Source organism: Zychaea mexicana (assembly GCF_025766255.1).
Source record: "Zychaea mexicana strain RSA 1403 chromosome Unknown BDB00scaffold_21, whole genome shotgun sequence".
NCBI classification, from domain to species: Eukaryota; Fungi; Mucoromycota; class Mucoromycetes; order Mucorales; family Lichtheimiaceae; genus Zychaea; species Zychaea mexicana.
Window position 1 is genome coordinate 24,924 of NW_026516684.1, and position 22,721 is coordinate 47,644.

Here is a 22,721-nt window from a genome sequence, read left to right on the forward strand (position 1 = left end):
AATTCGTGGCGGGATTTCAAGCCATGGTTCAAGCGCGTTTTTTCCCCCTTTTGCCCTTTGACTCTCCTATTCCTTCTCTTTTCTTGATCGCTATGAGTATACCAGATTCCCTACGCGCTATTTTACAAGAGGGACGAAACCAACAATCGCATCACCACACATTTGGAGAATCTTCACGCACACCACGGTTTTCTACTGCGTCTTCATACCGCAGCTTCTCAGGCAACCACGACAACAGTAATAACAGCAGCACCAGTACTTCTACGCTCGATCGCCATACGGCTAAAACGCTTCATAAACTCATACAGCGATTCGTCCAAACCAATCCAGACAATGCTCAAGATCAAATACACTTTGACGTTGTCTATGACAAGTGTGCGCGATTGCTGACCAGGTGGGTTATATTAAACATATCTTGATTTGTTATTTTCTTTCCCCAGTAAATACGAAAGACTAACTTAATCGAGCGATCGTTTTATTTTCTTTATATTTCCTCCCTCTACCTTAGCCAGCCTTCACCATCAGTAGTAGAAGACGAAAACCATGTTGCAAATATGATTCGACGAAAACGTATTTTTAAAAGCTTATATCGGCGTGGAGGTATATTTAAAAGACTTACAATGTACGTTATTCTCATAGTAACACGAGATCCCCAAGACATGAACAAAGCGACGCGATTCGGTCACTTGTATAATAAACTAGCTTCGCAGGTATAACGAATTGCAAGAACCTATGAAAAGGAAAATACATTCCTTAACTGGTGCTACTGTATTCTATAGTCTGTTCTTCAAAACAAATGGTCCATTCTTTACCTATTGTCCCTCGTTAGTGAAGTGGACGGTCCAGCCTCAGCTCCTTTATCGGTATGCATTGAATTTGATGGTTGATCCGTTCAAATATACGCACGCGAAAAAAAAAAGATTTAACAAAATTGATATAATGTATACTGCTGCCACTAGCCTACGAGCTCTCCATTGGGATTGTCTAGTGTATCGCCACAGCTACAGCCATCAAGTTCACGACCTTATGATTTGCAACATGACACAACAACATCTTCACGGAACACACGACGACGATTAGCGGATGATTACTCTGAAAGCGATCGCATGTTACCACCCGCGGTACAGCTTGAAAAGGCACGAGAAATGTATCAAAGCTCATTATCAAACAGTGAATACGAACCAGGTAAAGCAATCTTTTTTGATAGGGATTGAGGACGATGAACTAATGAAATATAGCGACATGATAATTGACGTGTTTTTTTTTTTTTTTTGCCGACATCTGTTACAGTTGTGCCTGAATCTGAGCTTTTACGTGATCTCATATTCATTTTCCAAGGCATTGATGGCCAATATATCAAATACGATTCCAATTCTGATGTATATGCCATGGATAGTCAGGTATCAATGCAATTCAAGGTCCACTGGCTGTCTCTGTCGATTTTTATCTTATGCGAAAAATGGTTTGATAATGTACATAGATAAACGTTCCAGAACCTACAAAAGATCTGGTGTATCGACTAACTGAAATTGGATGGTTATATCAACGGATACAAGCATTTATTCGAACTCGATGCAATGATCCGTCTGCCGGGCTTGTTGCTCAGGTTGGTATACATAAATGATTGTATGTAATTGGGATGATTGAACAATCCGGATTGATGATAAGTATACGTGTAAACATAGGCTTTCTGCTTTGCTCTCCAACATGAATTGACGGATTACTACAAACTGATGGCAGTACTTGAGGCACAAATCGAAAAGCAGACGTCCAATTTACTCTCGGTTACAAGTGAACATACACTGACACTTAGACGACTGATTTTATGGACTCGAGAAAGCTCTCAACGACTCCGTCTCATGAGTGTTTTGGTTGATGTTTGTAAAAGTAATGCTTCACAAAGAAAACACTAAAGTGATAATTCGCTTTGTAAGATTTTAAAATTACTAATATCTGTTTTAGATCAAAAGGGCGGAGCTCTAGTATCGACGATGCATAATTATACAAAACACGGCGACCCATTCATCCAAAACTATATAAGGGCTATGTTGGAAGAGGTATAAATTGTTCCTGTACACATTTGATTTGGGGACATGGAGAGGTTATTCATGAGAAAAGTGCTCGTTTATAACTTTGCGCGGTCTTTGATAGGTTTCCAAACCATTTTATGAAATGCTTCAACGATGGATCTATGAAGGCGAGTTGGATGACCCTTACCAAGAATTCTTTGTTGCTTGTGATCCAAGCGTATGCGAAGAAGAACTTTGGCGAAACAAGTATACTATTCGTGAAAACATGATTCCCAGTTTTATTTCAGGCGAACTAGCACAAAAGGTAACTTGACAGAGCTAAAAAGATTCTTCAGGGAACAGTCCTTTGTTAGGGTTACTAAGTGAAGATATCTCGATCGACAGATTTTCTTGATTGGAAAGTCGATTAATTTTATTCGCTACAGTTGCCAAGATGACGCTTTCGTTGTAACAAATCATAACGCATCTGAACCATCACGTACGTGTATTATACAATATCATCTGCCTTGGTCTGCCAACAGTTTAAAATGCAATGACGTCGTTGAGTGGGAGAAAAGTATGGTACTAAAGCAATAAAAATAGCTGTACAGACATTCAAGTATGGAGACATACTAGCAGTTGAACGGTCCATTGATGTGACATATCGAGAAACTAGCAAGCAATTGATCAACCTGCTCAAGCACAAGTATAAGCTGATGGATCATTTGCGAGCTCTGAAGCGATATTTACTATTGGGCCAAGGCGACTTCATCCAATACCTGATGGACACTTTAGGGTAAGTCCATATCTACTCACCAAAGTAAATGTGATTACACAAAAGACCATCAATATTCACAAACGTTCATACAGTCCTGGATTGAACCGTCCTGCCAACACACTCTTCCGGCACAACTTGACTGGCGTACTAGAAACCGCAATCCGTGCTTCAAATGCACAATATGACGATCCTGAAATCCTCAATCGGTTGGATGTGCGGCTTTTGGAGGTACGTTTGTGTGTAGTAGGGACGTGTGTCTATGCTACCAGAAATACTTGGAGAAGGAAGCTGCTACGAGAATGAAGATCATCGATGAGAAATTAAAATTGATGTTCTATTCTTTAGGTTTCTGCCAATGACTTGGGCTGGGACGTATTCACGCTTGATTATCATTTAGACTCGCCTATTAATACTGTGTTTAGCCCGCCAGCCATGCACCAATATCTTCGCATGTTCAACTTTTTATGGCAATTGAAACGTGTCGAGTATACCCTTACAGCATCCTGGCGACGGTGGAGCATAGCATCCCGGGACTTTGCCTCAATTACAGAAATGGCACAAGATTTACATCAAGCACAACTATGTATCAGTCGCATGATTCATTTCATTTATCAATTACAGCACTATTATCTTTTCGAGGTAGAACTATTTTCCTTCTGGTCTGCGTTTTCTACCATTCTATACGTTTTTGAACAGATTTACAAACAGAAAATAACTTTAGGTGCTGGAATGCTCTTGGGAAAAGCTTGATGACCATATCAACAACAAATGTATCGACTTGGACTCTATCATCGAAGCCCATTCACAATACCTGTCTGAAATTACAGAGAAGGGATTTTTAAATGGGGCAAAGAATCGAGCATTGTCGATGCGCCTTGGCTCGCTATTTGAAACCATCCTCGCTTATAAATCAATCCTGGTGTGTAGACTGGATAGCTAGAGAGAAAGAGACTGTATAGTACTATAGCTGCATACGTTCCACATGTTGACTAATGCTCATCGCATCTCCATATACAAATAGGATAATCTGTACTTATTCGGCTCATCATCTTTTCGGGACTCGGAAAAGTTACTGAGGATACGCAACAAGCATAAGGACATGGAAAAGAAATTTCAAACACAAGTACTGGAATTTTTAGATGTTTTAGCATCATACCATGATGAAGATTTGCGATCTTTGTTAACGAGACTTAATTACAATGGATATTACTCGTCAAATTAAAAAAAACAAATCAAAACAAATGCTCTGTGCTTTTGAAAATGAGGGAAAAAAATGATACGAGACACATATATCTTTGCGATGTGTGTGTATGTGTGTGTGTGTATGGATGTAGTGACATGGCAAGTAAGGATGAAGAAAAAGGAATAGTAAGGAACAAAGGGGGGAGTGACAATGATAAAAATAGGGAGGATATGTAAGGTGTGTGAGCGCAAAAGTAGCTCAAACTTTGCTTTCTGCCTTTTCTGGCATTTTGCTCATTTCTCCAGTTGTAAAAAAGTCTTCCAGTAACCGATGTAATTCGTTCAGTGGACTTGCATTTTCTCGAGATTTCGGCGTCGCAGGCAACACGTCGTTAAAAATGACTTGATAGATCTTGTAAGCTTGTCTGGGATATGCGCGCAACAATCCACGGCCAGCAATTTGAAGGAAACTGTGAATAAGGCCAGGCGTGATAGGTCGAGGTGGAACATTGCAGATACGAGCCAGCCAAAGCCAGCCATTTTCGATGCCATGCGGATTGGGCGGATCAGAACCGAGCTGTTGACCCATTTGAACGAGTGCGGCAAAGAACATGACGTATGAGTATTGATATAAGTAATGCATGTCGATTGTTTGAAACTCTTTCTTCTCGTCGTCAACGTGCTCGTATCGCTGAAGTCGTTTTATGTCATCGATGGAAACGTCCGAACCATCATGATAGTTGGGAATCATGTAGGGACAACGTTTGTATAATCGAGCTAGTAAGTATTCCATGAATTCTGGAATGGCTGCGCCCAATAGCATCGCAAAACGTGCATAAAAATAGGCACCCCAACTAATAGATGAAATTTCAGACCGTGCTTGTCGCTATAGCAATCCGGTGTTGGTTAGTTGAAAGACCAAGAGGAAAATGTGCATTTGCACAAAATAAATGGTGTCGGGCACAAGGTACTTACCAGAAAATCCTTTGCTGTGTAATTGAGTAGAATGTGAAAGGCGTCTTCTGACTGGCTTCTGGCGGCCAAAAGACGGTCTCTAATGGCTTTAAACTACGCATAAACAAAGCATTAGTTTCCAAGTGCACGAGAAATCACTAGTCATTGATTTAGCCATTACCCGCTGATCAACTACTTCTCGCTTAAACTGCAATTGCTTCAAATATCGCTTTATCGGCATTCGCTCTTTAAACACAGTTGACCGGAACTTTTGGTCCTGAAGTTTTGGCTTGTAGTGTTCTCGGTAGTACTAACGACAGTATACACATCAGATTACAATTGATAACCTTTATGCAATCTCATATCTAATATGCAGTTGATGGAAATACCTCGATTCTTTTCATGTATGTAGCGTATAATTCAATACCGTTGACTGATGCCGACGATTGTTTGGCCTGCTTAAAGGTTTCATGCGCATACGTCAAAATATTCAGCATTTCGTTTGTCACTCAATCAAAAAGGAATACCATAAAAAAGCATATACCTGCATGCGCGCCTTTTCTTCTTTCTCCTTTCTAGCTTTGTCGGCTGCTTCGGCCTTCTGTTTGTCTTCTAGACTCTTTTGTTCTTTCTCTCTTTGTGCCTTGGCTTCCGCTTCTTTCTGTGCTTTCAGCTTTGCTTGCTTCTCTTTGTCTATCTGGATCGCGTTTTTGACTCGCTATTATCGGGGATCTGTTTCAGTATCTTACACGAACCTGTAGTACATCCCCTATCTCTCCTCATTGGTTCCTTAGCAACAATGGATTACCTCGCTTAATTCAACCACATACTGATTATACTCTTCATCAAGCTCTTTTTCCAATGTTGTGCTGTGTTTGTTTGACAAGGAGCAGTAAGTACATGTATGATCTGTCTTTCAAAGCTGCAGGCTTGTATCAAACATGAAAAGAAAAAGAATACGTACAATTTTACATCCAAACTAGATAGACCCATACGAATTCTCTCCAGGTCTTCTTCGATCTTTCTATTCTGCTTTTCCAGTATATCTTTTTTCATTTGATCGAGTTCTTGTTTGTGTGCTTGCTGCTTAACCGCAGAGCTTGTGTCAATGGCCCGCTATACAGTGAGGAAAACAGAAAAGTTTGGCATTTAGAACGTGAACAAGGACATATACACTTCTCGGCTGATCGGTTTGTGCACAGAAACAGACACAAGTAGTAGACTACAATATACTCACTTTACTGTTGTTCTGCACTACATTCAGTTTATATGCTTGTAAAATATCCACTGGCAGAGCTAGAGAAGCAAGTTCTGGGACTTTCTTGAAGTTTGGGTTTCTGTTTGAAAAAAAAAACGCGCAATTAGATTATTTTCGATTCTCCTTTTTTGACCTTCAACTGGATTCACGTTGCTCTTATCAACAATCGCTATGCCTTTATAGACCAGAAATTTGAATGAACGAGACAATGAGCCGTACTTTTGTTTAAATTTTGTTGCGGTGTCCTCCAAGTCAGAATCGTCAGAATCTGAGGGACAACTGTACACGACTGAATTCGTAATTTTTCGCAAAGGCATGCTAAAAACAGGAAGAGTGGAATAAAAGATTTAAATTAGGTAAGTGCCTTGATTCAAGGCTAGTTTTTTCAACGTATATGATTTTGATCTATACCTTCGCCTTGCAGTTGCTGCCATTTTGTCAAACGAAAAGTAAGTGATAGTTTTAGTCACACGAGAAAAGAAATCCGGGCAGGAAAAGAAAGTGGGTCTCGGAATCTCCGCCGAGCGAGCTCTTCTCGCGTTCTGTCAGCTAAAAGACTGGGAGGTATTATGCTTGTTCGCTAGTCACCAAACACTCTGCTTTTTGAGATGAGAATATAACTCGCTTTTGACAGGAGCTTATAAAGCTGCTCACTGTTTTTTGATACACTTACCTAGTGCCTTGCCAAAGGAAGAAAGTGCATGCTGGTGACAGCAGTCCGGTTGATTAACCGGGCAACTAACATTTAGAAAGTTGCATAGTGGTATCAAAGCACAATTATTTGTCATTGATATATGGTTGTTGAGCAACAACTGCCGAAAAACTACTGTGGACCCGGGATTTGAGATTTGTATACAGTGTCTCTTTATCTGCCGCAATACGCTTGTTTAACAACAAGTAAACTACTGCCACCCTCGTCCCTCCATAAGTATTATTGCAATGATAATGTATGTAGATAAGACTTATACACATAGAGGTAATATGCACCGTGTTTTTAAAATAGCTCACATCCGTACACAGGATAAAACGCCGAGACCCCGTGTACCAAGAATATCATAGCATCATGCTGTTGCTGTTTCGTAGATCAAGTAGGAAAAGGTTGATGGACCGCCTCTCTTCTTGTGTCTTTGAGAGAGCGCTCAAAAAGGACATTAATCGTCCTAGGAGAGAAGAGATCTTTTTATTTTGAACCAGCCTTCTTTTCCTTTGCCATAACAGTTAGCCATTCCGCTTTTTTTTTAAGCTAATTTCATAATTTGCAAAGTGAGTGGTGGTAGTGCACATGCGCACGGTGCCGCCACTAAACAGCACAAACTTTGATCCTGCAGCAGCAGCTCATACTGCATGCATATCATGCCACATATTGTAACTTTGGATCGTATTCTTCAGAGTTCCTCACTCGTCCTAATGTACTGTTGTACTTAGCATAGACGTTCCATACCATCCACAATGTCATATAGTCTTCGTTGCTGGCATCTCTTTGTATTACTGTAACTGTAATATCGACAAGAGAGATCTACACACATCATTTTGACACCCAAGTTCTTACTTTTCGTGTGTATGTAGCAGTAAGCTTGGTCTGTTTTCGAAAAAGATGCCAAAGACTTTTTATCCGTATTACATGATGTGGGTTTATTTGAGAGCTAGTAGTATACACAGAATAATAGCAGAGAGGAGGAGGTGTGAATGCAAAGAGAGAAGAAGTTACCTCATACTGATTGCTACGTACAAATCTAGTCAGTGACAGATTGTTCTGTGCAAGCACGGTAATACTATTGTTGTCTGGTATAGATTCAATGCTTGTGTCTCCATGTGCTGCTACAAGCCTCGAAGATGTCCATTAATCACCTATGTTTAGCCCGCGCTACTCCTGCCAAAACTCTTTTAGAAGATACCCATGCGCGGGGAAGAATAAAAGTACTATCTAGTACGTAACAGAACGCTATTTATGCAGTATGTACAACTATGGCAGAGTACTTTTGCTGCGTTACTGTTCGTTTACATTAAACTATTCATCTCTAGATTCTTTTATATCACTTGATAGAAAGACTCTTGTAGCCCAGATGAATGCATAAATTTTACGCCTTATATATTAAGCAATGGAAATAACACGTGCTTTACGCTGTTGTTGTTCGCTATCTTTTAAAGCTATTTTTTCCCCGGATTCAATGCTGAAAAAACACTCACCCTTGCTGTCTCTCTTGCAGACTATCTACTCTGCAATTTGTTCGGCTACAAGGTGTTTCATCCATTGTTCGATACATAATGGGGAAAGGGCACGTCTCGCTTGAGCGTCGATGGATACCGCAAGGCGTAATTATCAGCGTGTCCGACCACGTACAGGATGAAGTCAAACTTCCATCTACAGTAACAACATTGAGCGGCATGTATGATCGATGAGATGATGGTGCAAAGACGGGAAGCACCGTATTTAAAAATGTAGATGATAGCTGCCATGGTTGTCTTGCCCCAATATACGACGTTTCTTTTCCAATGGCTGTTGGAGATATTCCATGATTATCCTCATAATATTTAATAATGATTCAACCCAAGTTTAGATGTTGACCATCGTCGGCAGATCACGTTGTGATTTTCTTATTTCCACCGCCCATCTTGTTCCTTTGATTATGTATTTTGTGATATGCTACTGTCCACACATTTATATGACCAAACAATTCTCCAAACATCATAATCCACAGTTGGGAAAACTTCCATTGAAATGTAGGAATTATGCGTATTTCTGTTAAGCGACGATCCCTATTGGAGGACAGATACTCATTTCGGCGCTCATTATCAGTCGTCGCCCACGGTATGCAATGCCCTTGAAAGCGATCCAGAGACGAAGTCCTTCTTGGCCTATTGCTAAAGGTGACATGAGCTTGGTGAACATTTCCGTACACTGACCGGATCAGTGGCTCAAACCAAAAACGTAGCCTTGGAGCGTCCATTTTACGGCAAGCCCTACATAAAGACGCATGTAGTCCAAGAGCAAACACATATTACTATCCCTGCCAACTTTAATTGATATTCCACCTTGCCACCAGTCAATGCACCAGTTGTGAATGGAATTACTGCTGGGCGAAGTCTTGTAGTGAAGAAGCTGCTCGTCCCCAGCACACTTTTCTTTGGCATCTAAAGACAAGACATAGTAAAAATAAGCGGATCGTAATTCTTACCAAAAGGGACTATATATTAAGCTAAGTGGGACGTAATGCACAGTAAACGGTGCTCTTGACGTATATAAAAAGCAACTGCAAAAGAGCAGGACTTTTCTCTCGGGCTTTATTATAACATCATTAATTCGGCAACGACAAGTAGTCTGCAAAGAGACGACCAGAGACACAATGTGGATTTTGCTGTGGGAATAAGTAACAATAGGGGAAAATTCGCTGCGTCTCTCTTTTTTTTTATTATCACATAACGAAGGCTCCGATCACGTACGCACACACCCACACTAACGACAAGCATAAAGAATGTAATTCAGCAGGAAGCAAAGGTAGTCCATGAATGAGGAAATCAGGGAGAGCGCAACACAGATCTTTCTTTTGTGGATAGTGACGAAGTTACGCGTGTGTCAAACCTTGAACGTTCCAACAGCTTTCCCCTGAAACGAAAACTATGTAGAGTGAAAGCGTATTGTGACGCAACGATTTGGCCAATTGACTTCGCACTCGAAGTACACAATGGGATGGCGAGTGAAAAAGGTAATAAATGGAGCAACGAATTACGCGCAGAAGTGGCAAAAGTTGGAGGAAGTCATCGTTTGTAGTGTTATTCTTCTGATCGTCCCCATGGATCTTGAACGCTGCTTTAAAAGAACGTAGAACCGCACAAAAACAAATGAACCGATTTACTTTATCAGCAGGCAATGAAAAAAAAAATGAAGGATGAGTCGATTTCACTAGCGGCAGCGGATACTGATTATGAACGGGTCAACGTATCTGCAGCAGCACATACTTGGGATGGAGGATAGAACTTTCAGAGAACTGTTGGCGGATAGCGAAGATGGTAAAGCAACAGTTGACGAGCACGGTTAAGCATAGAAGATACCGGGTCTTTAATATGCACTGCAGCGATGGGGGCATCTTTTTCCGCACACACACAACATTACGTGCCACACACACAGTCCAAAGATAATATTAAAGTACTGTAAACTACGCTATATACACACGCTGTTTGTCTTGTTGGGTGAAGGAATGTAGCCTGGCTGCTGGGTGGATCGTGTTTTCAACATTCACTGATGGTAAATTGTCTACTCTGTCAGTCACTCCTATTCCCATCATTGACTGCTCACAGAAAAGCATTTCTTCCGTGAATGTACATGCTCATTCGCATTCGTGTCTTTGTTTTCGCTTGACACGGTGCCGTGCACGGCCCCACTCACAAACAAGCGCCGATACCATCGGAGGGTACAGCTCCGCATGGTGAGAGACACGTACCACTACCGCCGCAGCACATTTGTTTAGATGACCATTAAACACACCCCCTTTCCTTTCCTTTTGTGATAGTCCCTTTGAGCCATATCATATGCTGAAAGCCATACTATTGAGCAAAAGCCAATGAAAATCCATGGAACTTGGTGGAACTATTTGAAGTCCCGAGCGTGACAGTCAAAAAACGTCTATATAAAGCGAGCAGTTTCGCTTTTCCTTTCTTTTTCTTTTTCTTCACTTTAGTTCGTTTTGGAAAGGCGTTGGGCTGTATGCGCGGGAGTCACTGTCCGTGCTATGATCAGTTCCGTGCCAGTGCTGGCGATTGTTCAGAGTCTTCTGATGATTGGATGGGCTCAGTGGTCCGCCATGAAGAGATGACTGCAATGTACCAGTGCGGGTCAGTGGATGGTGAGGAACGAACAGATTATTATTACTATTATTTATTACGCACATTATTACACACAAATAAGAAATGATAAACAAAATAAAACAATCTTTTTCTTTTCGCACTCTTCTCATATACGTTTTGCCGCTTTATTTATTTTTTTTGCTTTGCCTTTTTTTCGTGTGCTTGACAAGTTCCTTATTTTTTTTGCCCACCCACAGCTCCGTGCTAAACAAAGCGGGGAACAATGACAGACGACAGTAACACGATCACAACGCGCTTTATCACACTTTGACACGCGTTTTCACTTTCTGTGTTCGCCTAAATTGCTTGTTACCGCGGATATGGTGCGACCCTTTTTGTGAAAAGGGATTATTTTTTAAGAGGCAACACCAGAGCATACGCCAACAGGCATGTATAACTGCCAGATCTTTATACTGGAAAGTCTACTTTCAGCTGCTCGTCTCTCTCTCTCTCTCTCTCTGTTTTCCTGCACGTAGCTTATCACAACAGGATTTTCTTGTCATTTTGGTTTTCACCTGATTCAGATGCAGAAAATTGCGCCTGTTTTTAAAGCGTGATTTTTGAACCAAACGTCACTTCCAAGAGGCGAAAAAGAAGGCGATAAGACTTGCGCAATGACCGTGCAAATAGTTCTTATGCATGTTGACCGCGTTGTAAACTCTTTGGTCTGCTCGAATTTGTATCCTTTGCGTAGATCGATGATGACGTCTGTATTTTAAATGTAGTTTGATGTTACTGAGTGGTTCTTATGTCAATGTGGTACGAAGATAAAGAATCGGCAGTGCTAAGGTCAATCATAATGAGTAGATCTCACTTGCATACTTTGATTTATGCATAGATACCTCCTTAATGGAATCACTGAAGTTTGTAGGGCGCAAATGGACGCCTTCAATGAACGGAGCCATCTTGCTCGCCTTTTCCTATTTCTTCTTCTTCCAAATGAACTTTCACCTGATAATATGTGATTCCATTACTGCAGTGGTATTATCGTTGCTGTCTGGATTCTTCTAGTTGTTTTGCTTCTTAAATTGAGCTATCATCGCTACCATCTGATAATTTATAAATTTGATCATATGTAAGCTCGCCACATCATTCACCATCATCAGGACAAATATGACACGTCTTTAGAAACCACAGACTGGTAATACATAATGCTATACAGTATTCAGACTGCGTGTGAACAATGATAACGCTACCTTGCTGCGATTTCATAATGATGCACCCGATAGGATCTCCTACTAAATGTTCAGACGCGCGAACATTTTCTGCGTCATCTAACAGCGGCAACATTAATACATACAAGTTGGGTTGAAAGAAAGAAGTATTGTGTACATGTGTCGTTTAGCCATTTTACCGTCCAGTTTGACAGAAACAACAGCCGGCACAACTTTGACAACAATGTCAGCACCGTATGGATCGGGTGCTAGTGAACTCACTGTATAGTGCGTACTCTACGCCGGAACGAAAGAAGAAAAAAGGCTAACCTGCTGGCATTTATAAGTATGAAAAGTTACATATCATAGGAAAGCGTGCGTGTGGTGTGGCAGCGAAAAATCAGGTATATACTGTACGTGCCTGGATTCAAATTGTGCATTATCACCAATTTCGTGCTTTAGGTTTATTTACTGAGAACTCTGTGCTAGAGTGGAAAATATGTCCTGCTACATTACATATATTATTACAACTACGCCTATAGTGTTAGCAGCAGCAGCATCATCAACGGATGGTATCACGGTAACAAAAACGATATTTCGCTGATTAAGCAAAGTATGATTTAGATGAAGTTCTTGTCGTTTGCCTTGTGCATCGTCAACTGCACAAGGTCCCAAACTTACTTTAAAGTATCGTAAAAGGTCCTCAGCTTATGACCAAGCTCTTTGTCAGTTCAAGATGTCCCCATTGGTATCGTATTGCATAGCAAGAGCTGCAACTTACGATACATGTAGCAGCCCATCTTTGGCAACAGTGCCAAGAATGACCATTTGGAAAAAAAGCTTTGCGCATGATACACACTCTCTTTCACTTTTAACACCTCATCCCTCATCCCCTTGATTGGCTCATGTGGTGTCATCCAGCACCTCTGAAAATTTTGATGACAACGGGACTTGTTGCAAAATATTATACATGCAAGCACGGGCCTGTATGGTACAATAGTGAGTGAGCAACAGACCGGTTAAAGCATGTGGATCCTTACGGGATAAAGTGGTTTGATTGATAACAGTTGACCTCCTATTTAAAAGGCATGCGATTTTCGTCACAAAGAAATATATGCCTAGATGAATGTAATATCGAGGAAGGATAAGAATCTCCCATAAAACGAGGGCAGCACATCTTCCAAGGGTATGTCGTGGTGTAGTAATCACTCGATCTACCGTGGATACTGCAATATACTATCGAAACGCGTCTCTGTAATGGTGTGTTTGATCATAATAAATCTGTGTATTTTGGACTAGTGACAAAGTTTAATAATTCTGGCGTATAAAATTTGGGTAGCGATGCTCTAGCTGGAATGATAGGATCCAGTGCTGCATCCACGATGCGTCAATGGTTGAATAAGGTACGGCTTCCTTTTGACCTTTTCGGAACAAGGTGGTGAACAAAACATGGTGAAATTCGATATGACGGAAGAGGAGGGAACCGGGAGATCACTTTCCCTCCAATGACTCTGAAACTGATTTGTCGATGTGGGAAACAGGCTGGAGGGTGGGAAGCTTAAAGAATTAAATTTAGTGATCCCAAATAGCGCAGCTCTTACTGTGCTCCCAAAACAGAATCTCCTCTTTGACTGCAAAATGGGGAACCCGTTACTCATTGTTTGTCAGTTCAAGTAACTGAAGCTGTTGCTTTTACAAAATGGTAATACGCATGGGATAGAAAAAATGAAGAGCATATTACTGGGTGTTCCTACATAGAATTGGTAGATGTACAGAGGTGGGGGACTGAATTAATGACAGCGTGTGTACCAACGCAATTCAGCCTTTGTGTAACCATACCGAGGCTATGGGAAAAAATGCATTCGTTCATTTCGGGGAAAAATGCTTACTTTGAGGGTATATATACAAGCATGTACGCAGTTCTGTAAGCCTGGATCTCTTTTCTTCTTCTTTCCTTCTTCTCGTAAAATATACATCATGCCATATGTACAGCGATATCCGCGTCAATACGACTATAACAACGTAGTCGATCTTGTATTCAGCAATCCTAACAACAAGCCGGAAAGCCATCCATGCTTTATTGACGCGGTTACTGGACGGTCTATCACTTTGTATCATATGAAGCGATTGGTGTCATGTATTCACGCCGGCTTGTTGAAGTTTGGACTCAAGAGAGGGGATTGCGTCTGCGTTTACTCGCCGAACAATGTATGCAACAATACCGTATTTCAAATTCTAGGTTAGGTAATGATGGTGTCATCACTGGTAACTTACAAAAGGGGTCTTCTTGTGATTTCTTGTCTTACTGTAGCTTTACACGGCACCTATCTACCTTGGTACCTTGTCAGCAGGTAATATTGAGTGCAGCAGGTTTTTTTTTCTGAAAATTGTGATAAGAGATGGTGCGAGAAAGAGACAGATTCATTAACTTCTTATCTTCATGATGTATAGGATGCACTCTCTCGCCTGTCAACAGTAGCTACGTGGCTTCGGAATTAGAACGTCAGCTCAGCATGACGAAAGCCAAGCTGCTTATTGCTCATCCATCCACGATGGACGTTGCTCTTGAAGCTGCTGCTGCTGCCGGTCTCCCAAAATCAAGTGTTCTGTGCATCACCGAGAAAGATCCCCGCGCAGCTTATTTTATGGACGTGTTGGTTGATTATAATACTGTGCCTCTAAGACCAGTCCAACTGACACCTCAGGAGAGTCGAGAAACCGTTGCCTATCTGATTTTCTCAAGTGGTACCACTGGTAAAAGCAAAGGTGTTATGTTAAGGTACGAAAAGCTACTCAGGGATATTTTTGGCGCTCTTGTGCTATGTATAAGCGCTAGTGCAAGAATGCTAACATAATTGTTTGTTTAGTCATTATAACTGTATTGCTATGGTAACCGAAACATGCGAATATACTGGCGCATGGAAGAACCCAGACCAGCGCGTTACCATTACCAGTTTGCCAATGTACCATGCTGCTGGTCTTAATCGCTCGGTCACCACAGGTGTTACAACAGGTTATATTCAAGTTGTTTTGGAAAAATATACTGTCGAAAATCTGTGCGCAGCAATCGAGCGGTTCAAGATCAACGACGTACCTACAGCACCACCAATTCTTTTGCATTTGCTGAACCACCCTGCTGTCGCAAAATATGATCTGTCTACCTTGAAGTCCTTAAACGTGGGATCCGCACCAGTTAGTCCTCAGGTTGTCCGAGATATCATGAAAAAATTCAATGCTGTTTGCACCCAGGTACGTGGCACTATGACTTGTCGGTTTTTATCCAAGAAACAAACTTTTCTCATGCGATGACTCTGTGCAGGCATACGGCATGACAGAAATTTCGCCTATTGGCACAATGCAAACCAAGGAGACATGCGTTCCTGAATCTGTTGGTCGGTTGCTCCCGTGTATGGAAGGAAAAGTGATTGATCCTGAAGGGCAGGATTTACCATGGGGATCAGTTGGCGAAATTTGCTTCAGAGGACCCACAGTAATGATTGGTATGTAACATCTATAAAAGCGTCAAGTCATTTTAATGGTTTGTTCGTTAAAGATTATCACACCATCTTTAGGTTATCTTGACGATCCCGAATCCACAGATGCTACGATCGATAAGGATGGTTGGATACGAACTGGTGATCAGGGTTTTGTTGACAAGGATGGTAACTGGTTTATCCAAGACCGTTTGAAAGAATTGATCAAGTACAAGGGTTTCCAAGTTGCGCCTGCCGAGTTGGAAGCACTTCTATTACAATGTCCATTGGTCCTAGATGCTGCCGTGATTGGTGTATACAACGAGCAGCAAGCCACTGAGTTCCCACGCGCATATGTTGTATTGCGCCCAGAAGCTGTAAATGACAAGGATGCCCCACAGAAGATTGTGCAATGGACACATGACCGCGTAGCTCAGCATAAGCGTTTGCGAGGTGGTGTCAAGGTGGTGAATGAAATTCCCAAGAGTCCTACTGGCAAAATCCTGCGAAGAACGGTTAGAGATATGGCTCGGAAGGAAGATGCTTCAGTGCACATTGGCGCTGCATCCAAATTATAGAGACTTAGAAAACAAACAGCCTTGTAATAATGGCTAAACCAAAGATCCTGTACATTATTTGTAATAAAGAGAAATTACTTGTCTATGTATGTGTTAGATTAAAGAAAAACGGAACGTATTTAAGCATGTACGTTATCGAACACACTTTATAAACCCCATCATTAACGTCTATTCTATAGTATCGTGTACAAACGCATATAAAGAACTACATAATAACAAGATCAAAATTAGAAGATTTACTTTAGGTGTGCATATTTCCCAATGTGGACTAATTGTCGAGGTACAATATCTTAACAAGGTGGGTGATGTATAACAATAAAGGAAAGTAACCTCTACTGGAAAGGCTATATACATATGACGGGATCATATGTATCTAAGCAAACTATGTCCCGTGCATGTAGTACACACTTAATCTATACATGCTGTCATAGGGACTCAATTAGTAAGAGTAGATATGTGGTGTTCTCGAAGATGAAAAGACGACGGTATTGCGATATGTAATACATTCATACAGCAAGCAGAATATTATGGCGTACGTCAATGCATCTTTATTTAGCTCGTATAGATCAAAAAATCCAGTAAGCATGTATAATTTTTATGTTGAAACAAAAAGAAAATGCTGCAAAAAAGTGTAGGGTATATGTACAAGAAGTAAAAACGAATTAAAGCTTGTTGCCGTTCGGGGGAGAACAGCATGATGTTGCACTAGCATTGGCATGAACAGACTTGTTGGCGGCCTCGTTGGTGGGGGGCACGTCCAATGCAGGGTTTGCAATGAAGAAGTTGGCTGGCTTCATCATAAAACCGATCATTTCAACAGGCATGACTGGGAAATCCTCGACGCGTGGCAAATGAGTAATTCCAAACGTGAACCAGACGACGATATCCTTTTGGTGAACACTTTGACGCTCGCGATTGGCCCATTTCTCAACGCTGTCCCGGCCATCCGATTGATTGCAGTAGAAGCCACCAGCGAACATTTGATCCTCGTCATACGGAGTAACCCACAAAGCCTTCTTTGCGAACGGAGCACGCTCAGCGACCACAGAGTCATCACCAGGGAAGAAGGGGGTAACATGGTGCGACATGAGCTTCCAGCCAACGGGCGACTTAGTGTAAGGGTGAATATGATCCTCGTTGACAATCTTCCAGAAACGGGCAGTATCAAAGTTGGCATGTGATTGGGCCTCGAAAGTGTCCTTGAGAACGGTTGGCTTGGCATAGAAAGCATTGCCGTACATGTTGCGCTCATGGCCCGTTGGGAAAGGCGATCGGTAAGTGTCGTACTGGACAACCGAGTTGTTGGGGCCATCAATCATAGGGTCGATACGCATGGTGAAGAAATGTTGGTGGTATTGAGCACTGATCTGGGGAGCCACCGTGACACCATAGTCGCCGGGCGTTTCGTCTTCGGCCATGACGTGCGTGTTGAGCTCACCCGTGGCCTTGACTTCGTATTCAAAGGTACCGTCTTGATAAAAGTAATAGTACAAGCCGTAGTCGTAGTTAGCGACAGTGACAATCTGCGAGATCACAAGACGACGGGATCGGACAGTGTGAGCCCGACCGTTCCGATAATCGGTGTGCTTGAACAAAACCCCATGGTCTTCCTCGTGGAGGCACACTGCGTTGGGCACGTGGAAAGGCTTGCCATTGTGGTCGTTGAACACAGCGTCAAAATAGTAGATCGAACCCAGACAGTCGCAGCCCAAAGTCAAAGCGTTGGTGCAGAGACCCAAACCATATTCACCAACGTCAAAGGCGTGCTTGCGGTGGTGGGGCGTGTTGGGATCGGCATAGGGTACCACCATTTCGGACAAGGCGATGCGGTAAAAAAGGGGACGGATCTGGGCGCCATCACGATAGCTGACATTGTGAATGACCAACCCTTCACGGTAGTTCATGGAGATGCGCATGTTCCACTTTTGCCAATCAATTTCAGTACCCTTGACCGTGAATGACACGCCCTGAGGCTGCTGCACAATGATAGGTTTGATATCCTTGCGGTAGTTCTCCTCGCCAACAAACTCGGGCAAAAAGTTGTGCTGCTGGAGCGGAATGGTAGGGCGAGTAAACTTACTGTTGCGAGGCTTGATACGCTCAATGGAAACAACCTTCATCAAACCCAAGTCTATGCAGAAAAGTAAATGTCACTGATCTTGTTAGTGAGTGCCCATTGTTTTCTGCCTTTGTTACCCCCCCCCTCAATGTGCCCACGTTGGCTTTGCTGGTTCTTACCAATGACGGGAACAAAGTCCAATGGATGAGCGTACTGGTTGTCATCCTCACAGGTACGCATATACATCAAAGCTTGCATCATGCGCTTGCTACGGCCAGGATAGTTGACGTGGCGAGCAATGGCCCAAGGATCCGAAAAGACGCTTGACATATCAGTGATGCCTAATTCGGCGCATTCGGCACGGACACCTTCATCCTTGAGCACCAATTCCTCGACTTCAAACATTTCATCCATGGTGAGAATGGGCTGGACATCAGGAACATACTTCCACGACTTGACCGAGTTGGTATCCAGCGAAACAACGGATTCATAGACCTTCATGGTAACCTTTTCCAAGATAATCACCAAAGCTTCACGCTCGACGTGGGTAACACGGGGCTTGCTGGCATCCCAACCAAGGAAAGACATCATGACTGGCTTGGGAGGTTCCTTGAGGGTAATGGTGTTGAAAACAAAGTTCATACCAGCCTTGGCTTCACGGACAATCTGGGCGACGTGGACGACTTCATCACCTGAAAGCTGATCCAAAGGATGGAAGTGGGGGCGTTTTGTAGTTGCGGCAGTGGCGGTCTTCATTTCTTTGGCGTGAGTGGCCATGATAACAGATTAAGATTGGTTGAGAGTTTGGGAGAGGAGAAGTGTGTATAGAAAAAGTGGATAAGCACAGTTATGACATTTTTGAATCACATTAAACTGGTATATATATATATATATATATATATTCGTTGAGTCTGTTGCCCTCCGCAACGTGATAACATATCTCTTGATAGCACCGGGTGGCGGGATGTGGGAAAGTTTAGCATGATTTGTCATTGCTAGCCTCAGACCAGACTACCTGCCTCATATATACGTTTTAACAAGTATGTAGCCACAAATAACATGGAAAACAGGGTCGCTGTGGAGGTCAAGTGAGACATAACCAAAACATCAAAGAAAATAGCATTTACAAAATGGTATTCTTCTCATAATCTATTGTACCAATCGTGATTTATCACATCCTTTTGTTGTCAGTACTATTCATGCACGATATACTGGTAAGAGGACGATCATTTACAAACCTGAGGATTGGTGCGGAGCGATAGATTGCACGAAAATAAGCTTGAAAAGCTGAGAGTCCACTGGACGGTTTCTGACAAAGATTCTACCAATTTTGGTAATAACACGTAGCACAATCACTAACAGTAGGGCGAATAGAATCTCAGCGTCATTGTTAATTCGGTCAGCAAATCGTTCTTGTCTCCTTCGCTATTGAACCCGTGTGATTTAAATGTTTCAACCGAAGGAAAAAAATGGAGCGGCACCCACCTCACCGAAGCGATAGATGGGGGTAGACCAGAAACTGGCGGACCTTTCAAATTTCTTTTTTCGTATATCGCACGATGACAAAGAATCCCTAGTCAGTCGCGATGATGAAAATGATGCATATTGATGTTATGTTAATCTATCATTTTGTCAAGTTTGAGGAGAAAAGCTCTCCCGGCATATTTACACAGATTTGTTTACGGCCGAATCATTCCTACTTTTGTATCACGGTTTTTGCAAACAATGTATCATGTTTATTTAGCAGGCATTCTTGCCGCAAAAGCGTGGGATAAAAAGACAAAAATGCAAAACTTTATTCAGGACCAGTGTACTTTGATGTCTGATCATCCTCTTATTACTTTTGCTCGGTTGTTGACGCCTTGATTAGTATCTTAATGTCTATTTTGCATGGCATCAATTTATATTGTAATCACTCTTGGATTTTGTAAAGCCGCTTTGATCTTGCTTCGGACTACTCTCAAAGGTGCCTTGAAAGTACGTTCATGATCTATTACTGTATAACTTAATCACGGTAATTCCTGTAGTAGCTGATATCTGTGTAAGGAAGTACGAAATATGCGTACACATCACTATAAGACTACATAGTAGGAAATTAATCTCTGACACTCATCACGACTGAAAATTCTTCTGTGTTTAGTCCTCATCTCTTTGGGACGACAATGATGCTGTCAAAACCATACATTTATCTACTACGCTGCTATTGCTATACAGTTATTCGAGGCGAGCGAAATTATTTCTTCTAATAATATGACCTCTTTAAAGAGAAATTTAACGATCCACTACCACTATTACCTGGGAGAGTACAGGAAAGATAAGATTACCACATTGCTAAGCTAGTATGTAATATAGCCACTTTACCTATTATGACAAGCTAGAGCTCAGTAGTTGCGCCTCTGGTAGCTTGAGACACTGATACTTTCTTTAACAAAAAAAATGTACTAATTTTTTTCACTCGCTGGAAACTATGGCGGGGGAAGAGGCTAGCATGCCGACGATATATCTTCCATAAACGGACAATTTCTCTCCGTCGTACTAATCAAGTGTGTTTACCGATCCATGCTTGAAATGACGAGAAATTGTCGCTTTAAAAAAAAAGGATTAATGCAAATGGTCTCTTCATGTTCCGTCTCGTCACTAACTTTAGTAATGTATATGACTAGCGATGCTACTTAAAAATTGCATAGACAGACTTTTAGAACCGACATCCTGCTCATTATAACAGTATAATTCATAGCTAGTCACAAAGACAAGCTTCATGCTGATCGATGACGTACATAATAAAGAGACTATCTACGTGTTATGATAGCAACAACAAACGAGCCTTTGAGCTATCCTGCTTTTGAGTACATTATTAGTATGATGTGTATATCAACATTAAAGACTGCGATGTACTTTTTCTCATCTTCTGTGTATTTTTAAATGCCATTGCACGTGTTTTATCTCTTTTTTTTTGCATATGAATCTGGAAGACTTTATCTAATAACAGCCAAACATATTTGTGTAGATCGTCTTGGCTTGTGCAAAGTCAAGCCATTGAACAATGAAGCCGTACAATACGTATGCGCGCCCCATGTTTCGTGTGGCATATTTAGTCCCTAGTTTGAATTACTGGCAAACAGGCACTTTCGACTAGGTAATCGCTTAAAACGCATGTGGAACCCCGGATGCTGCCTGACTACTGTATGCGTTTTGGTCCCCCGTACGCATACCCTACTACCCACATTGTAGTAATGCTCGTGTAAAAAAACAGTATTAATGATCATTATCAATGGTCGCCATTTTTATCCGTTACTTTGGTTTATCTACATACCGTGAAAATCGATATGACAGATTCATTGACGATGACACACTCTTTGAAAAATGTATGGAAAATACCTTTGCTTAATATGTAATACATAGCTTGCTGTAAAAGTAGACATCGTCGTCTAAAAGCAAAGGAAAAATCGGTCAATGTAGCATACACATATATTTTGGAACTATAAGTGCCTGGTAACGCATTAAGACACGGCTAATCACTCACGCGCATGCAGTAAATGCCAAAGTAACATAATAACGTCCAAGCCCCACTAACAAAACGGTCATGGGCTGGAAACATTTTGATACCAGTCTTGGGTTAATCACTACAGCTATACCTTTCTATATGTGATGTCCACCTTTCAAATTCAAACAGATAAATCAAAAACTGAATATTATTTATTTGACTAAAAAAAAGTCAGGCACGATCTGATGCATTTACGTCAAGATATTCACTTCCAACGTTGAAGCTACAGTACAAAAAAAACATGAGCAAGTCTTAAACGTCAACCTCGCATATTATATCGTATATGTAGTACTACCTTACAATCGATAGATCTTGTATATTTTTGACATCTTTTGGTTCAAAGCCCATTTACACGTCTTAAGACTATTCTTCACACTACAAACATATTTTTGTTCATCGAGATTAGAAAAGTAGTATGTGAAAAAGATATATATTTGGAGAACCCCTTATATCTTGATTAGGCCCAATGCACATCTTTGCAAGTTCGATCATTGTTTGGACTGAGAAGGTCCACTTACAGTAAATGTTATGTGGATCCCCACAGATTTGTTTATGTGCCTCTCATGAGCTCGTTTATCTTTATTGATGGACCTATAAATTAAAGTGCAGATATACAAATATTTATGCGGGTTGATTTCCCCCACATGTGATGACAACAAAATTAGACGCTCGCAAAGTAGTAGTATATAGGAATTTGAAATAATATAAAGTGTGCGTGGTAGCAGCCTGGCCCAAATATTACGATTTACCGGGTGCCAACAATCAACGATTGCTGATGACAACTCTATGCAGCTTATTATTCTCCAATATAAGTTGTCCGTGGTCAGCGTGCTGTATAATTTACTCACAGCTTTCAAGGAAAATCATCATCATGCACGTCAACTTCATTT

At 41.5% G+C, this 22,721-nt stretch overlaps 6 protein-coding genes across 6 annotated transcripts; 4 read left to right on the forward strand and 2 right to left on the reverse strand.

Moving 5' to 3' along the window:
- The first annotated feature begins 249 nt into the window (after positions 1-249).
- Positions 250-4,119, forward strand: BDB00DRAFT_241081 (Spc98 family-domain-containing protein). Its single transcript, XM_053116622.1, has 15 exons — positions 250-394; positions 513-710; positions 780-863; positions 960-1,185; positions 1,291-1,400; positions 1,481-1,606; positions 1,686-1,887; positions 1,963-2,057; positions 2,152-2,334; positions 2,415-2,508; positions 2,613-2,805; positions 2,880-3,015; positions 3,133-3,426; positions 3,509-3,706; positions 3,809-4,119. Exons 2-15 carry the CDS (start codon positions 555-557, stop codon positions 4,007-4,009), a joined length of 2,298 nt encoding a protein of 765 aa, XP_052981549.1. The 5' UTR covers positions 250-394; positions 513-554; the 3' UTR covers positions 4,010-4,119.
- Positions 3,998-6,687, reverse strand: BDB00DRAFT_813972 (GLE1-like protein-domain-containing protein). Its single transcript, XM_053122806.1, has 10 exons — positions 6,593-6,687; positions 6,401-6,499; positions 6,161-6,260; positions 5,888-6,039; positions 5,732-5,792; positions 5,468-5,641; positions 5,313-5,381; positions 5,105-5,233; positions 4,945-5,037; positions 3,998-4,855 (listed from the first exon to the last, which is right to left on the reverse strand). The coding sequence occupies exons 1-10, from the start codon at positions 6,613-6,615 to the stop codon at positions 4,229-4,231; spliced, it is 1,527 nt and encodes a 508-aa protein (XP_052981550.1). The 5' UTR covers positions 6,616-6,687; the 3' UTR covers positions 3,998-4,228.
- Positions 6,688-10,104: 3,417 nt separating this feature from the next.
- On the forward strand, positions 10,105-10,691 carry BDB00DRAFT_813979 (uncharacterized protein; the record flags this gene model as incomplete). Its single annotated transcript, XM_053122807.1, has 3 exons — positions 10,105-10,118; positions 10,384-10,590; positions 10,611-10,691. 3 exons carry the CDS (start codon positions 10,105-10,107, stop codon positions 10,645-10,647), a joined length of 258 nt encoding a protein of 85 aa, XP_052981551.1. The 3' UTR covers positions 10,648-10,691.
- Positions 10,692-12,319: 1,628 nt separating this feature from the next.
- On the forward strand, positions 12,320-12,652 carry BDB00DRAFT_813998 (uncharacterized protein; the record flags this gene model as incomplete). Its single annotated transcript, XM_053122808.1, is given in 3 exon segments — positions 12,320-12,449; positions 12,467-12,523; positions 12,582-12,652. 3 exon segments carry the CDS (start codon positions 12,356-12,358, stop codon positions 12,650-12,652), a joined length of 222 nt encoding a protein of 73 aa, XP_052981552.1. The 5' UTR covers positions 12,320-12,355.
- Positions 12,653-15,035: 2,383 nt separating this feature from the next.
- On the forward strand, positions 15,036-16,311 carry BDB00DRAFT_814002 (uncharacterized protein). Its single transcript, XM_053122809.1, has 3 exons — positions 15,036-15,426; positions 15,497-15,677; positions 15,750-16,311. Exons 1-3 carry the CDS (start codon positions 15,064-15,066, stop codon positions 16,226-16,228), a joined length of 1,023 nt encoding a protein of 340 aa, XP_052981553.1. The 5' UTR covers positions 15,036-15,063; the 3' UTR covers positions 16,229-16,311.
- Positions 16,312-16,890: 579 nt separating this feature from the next.
- On the reverse strand, positions 16,891-19,043 carry BDB00DRAFT_760346 (copper amine oxidase; the record flags this gene model as incomplete). The annotated part of the gene is made up of 2 exons (XM_053119207.1): positions 16,891-18,359; positions 18,467-19,043. 2 exons carry the CDS (start codon positions 19,041-19,043, stop codon positions 16,891-16,893), a joined length of 2,046 nt encoding a protein of 681 aa, XP_052981554.1.
- Between the last annotated feature and the right edge of the window lie 3,678 nt (positions 19,044-22,721).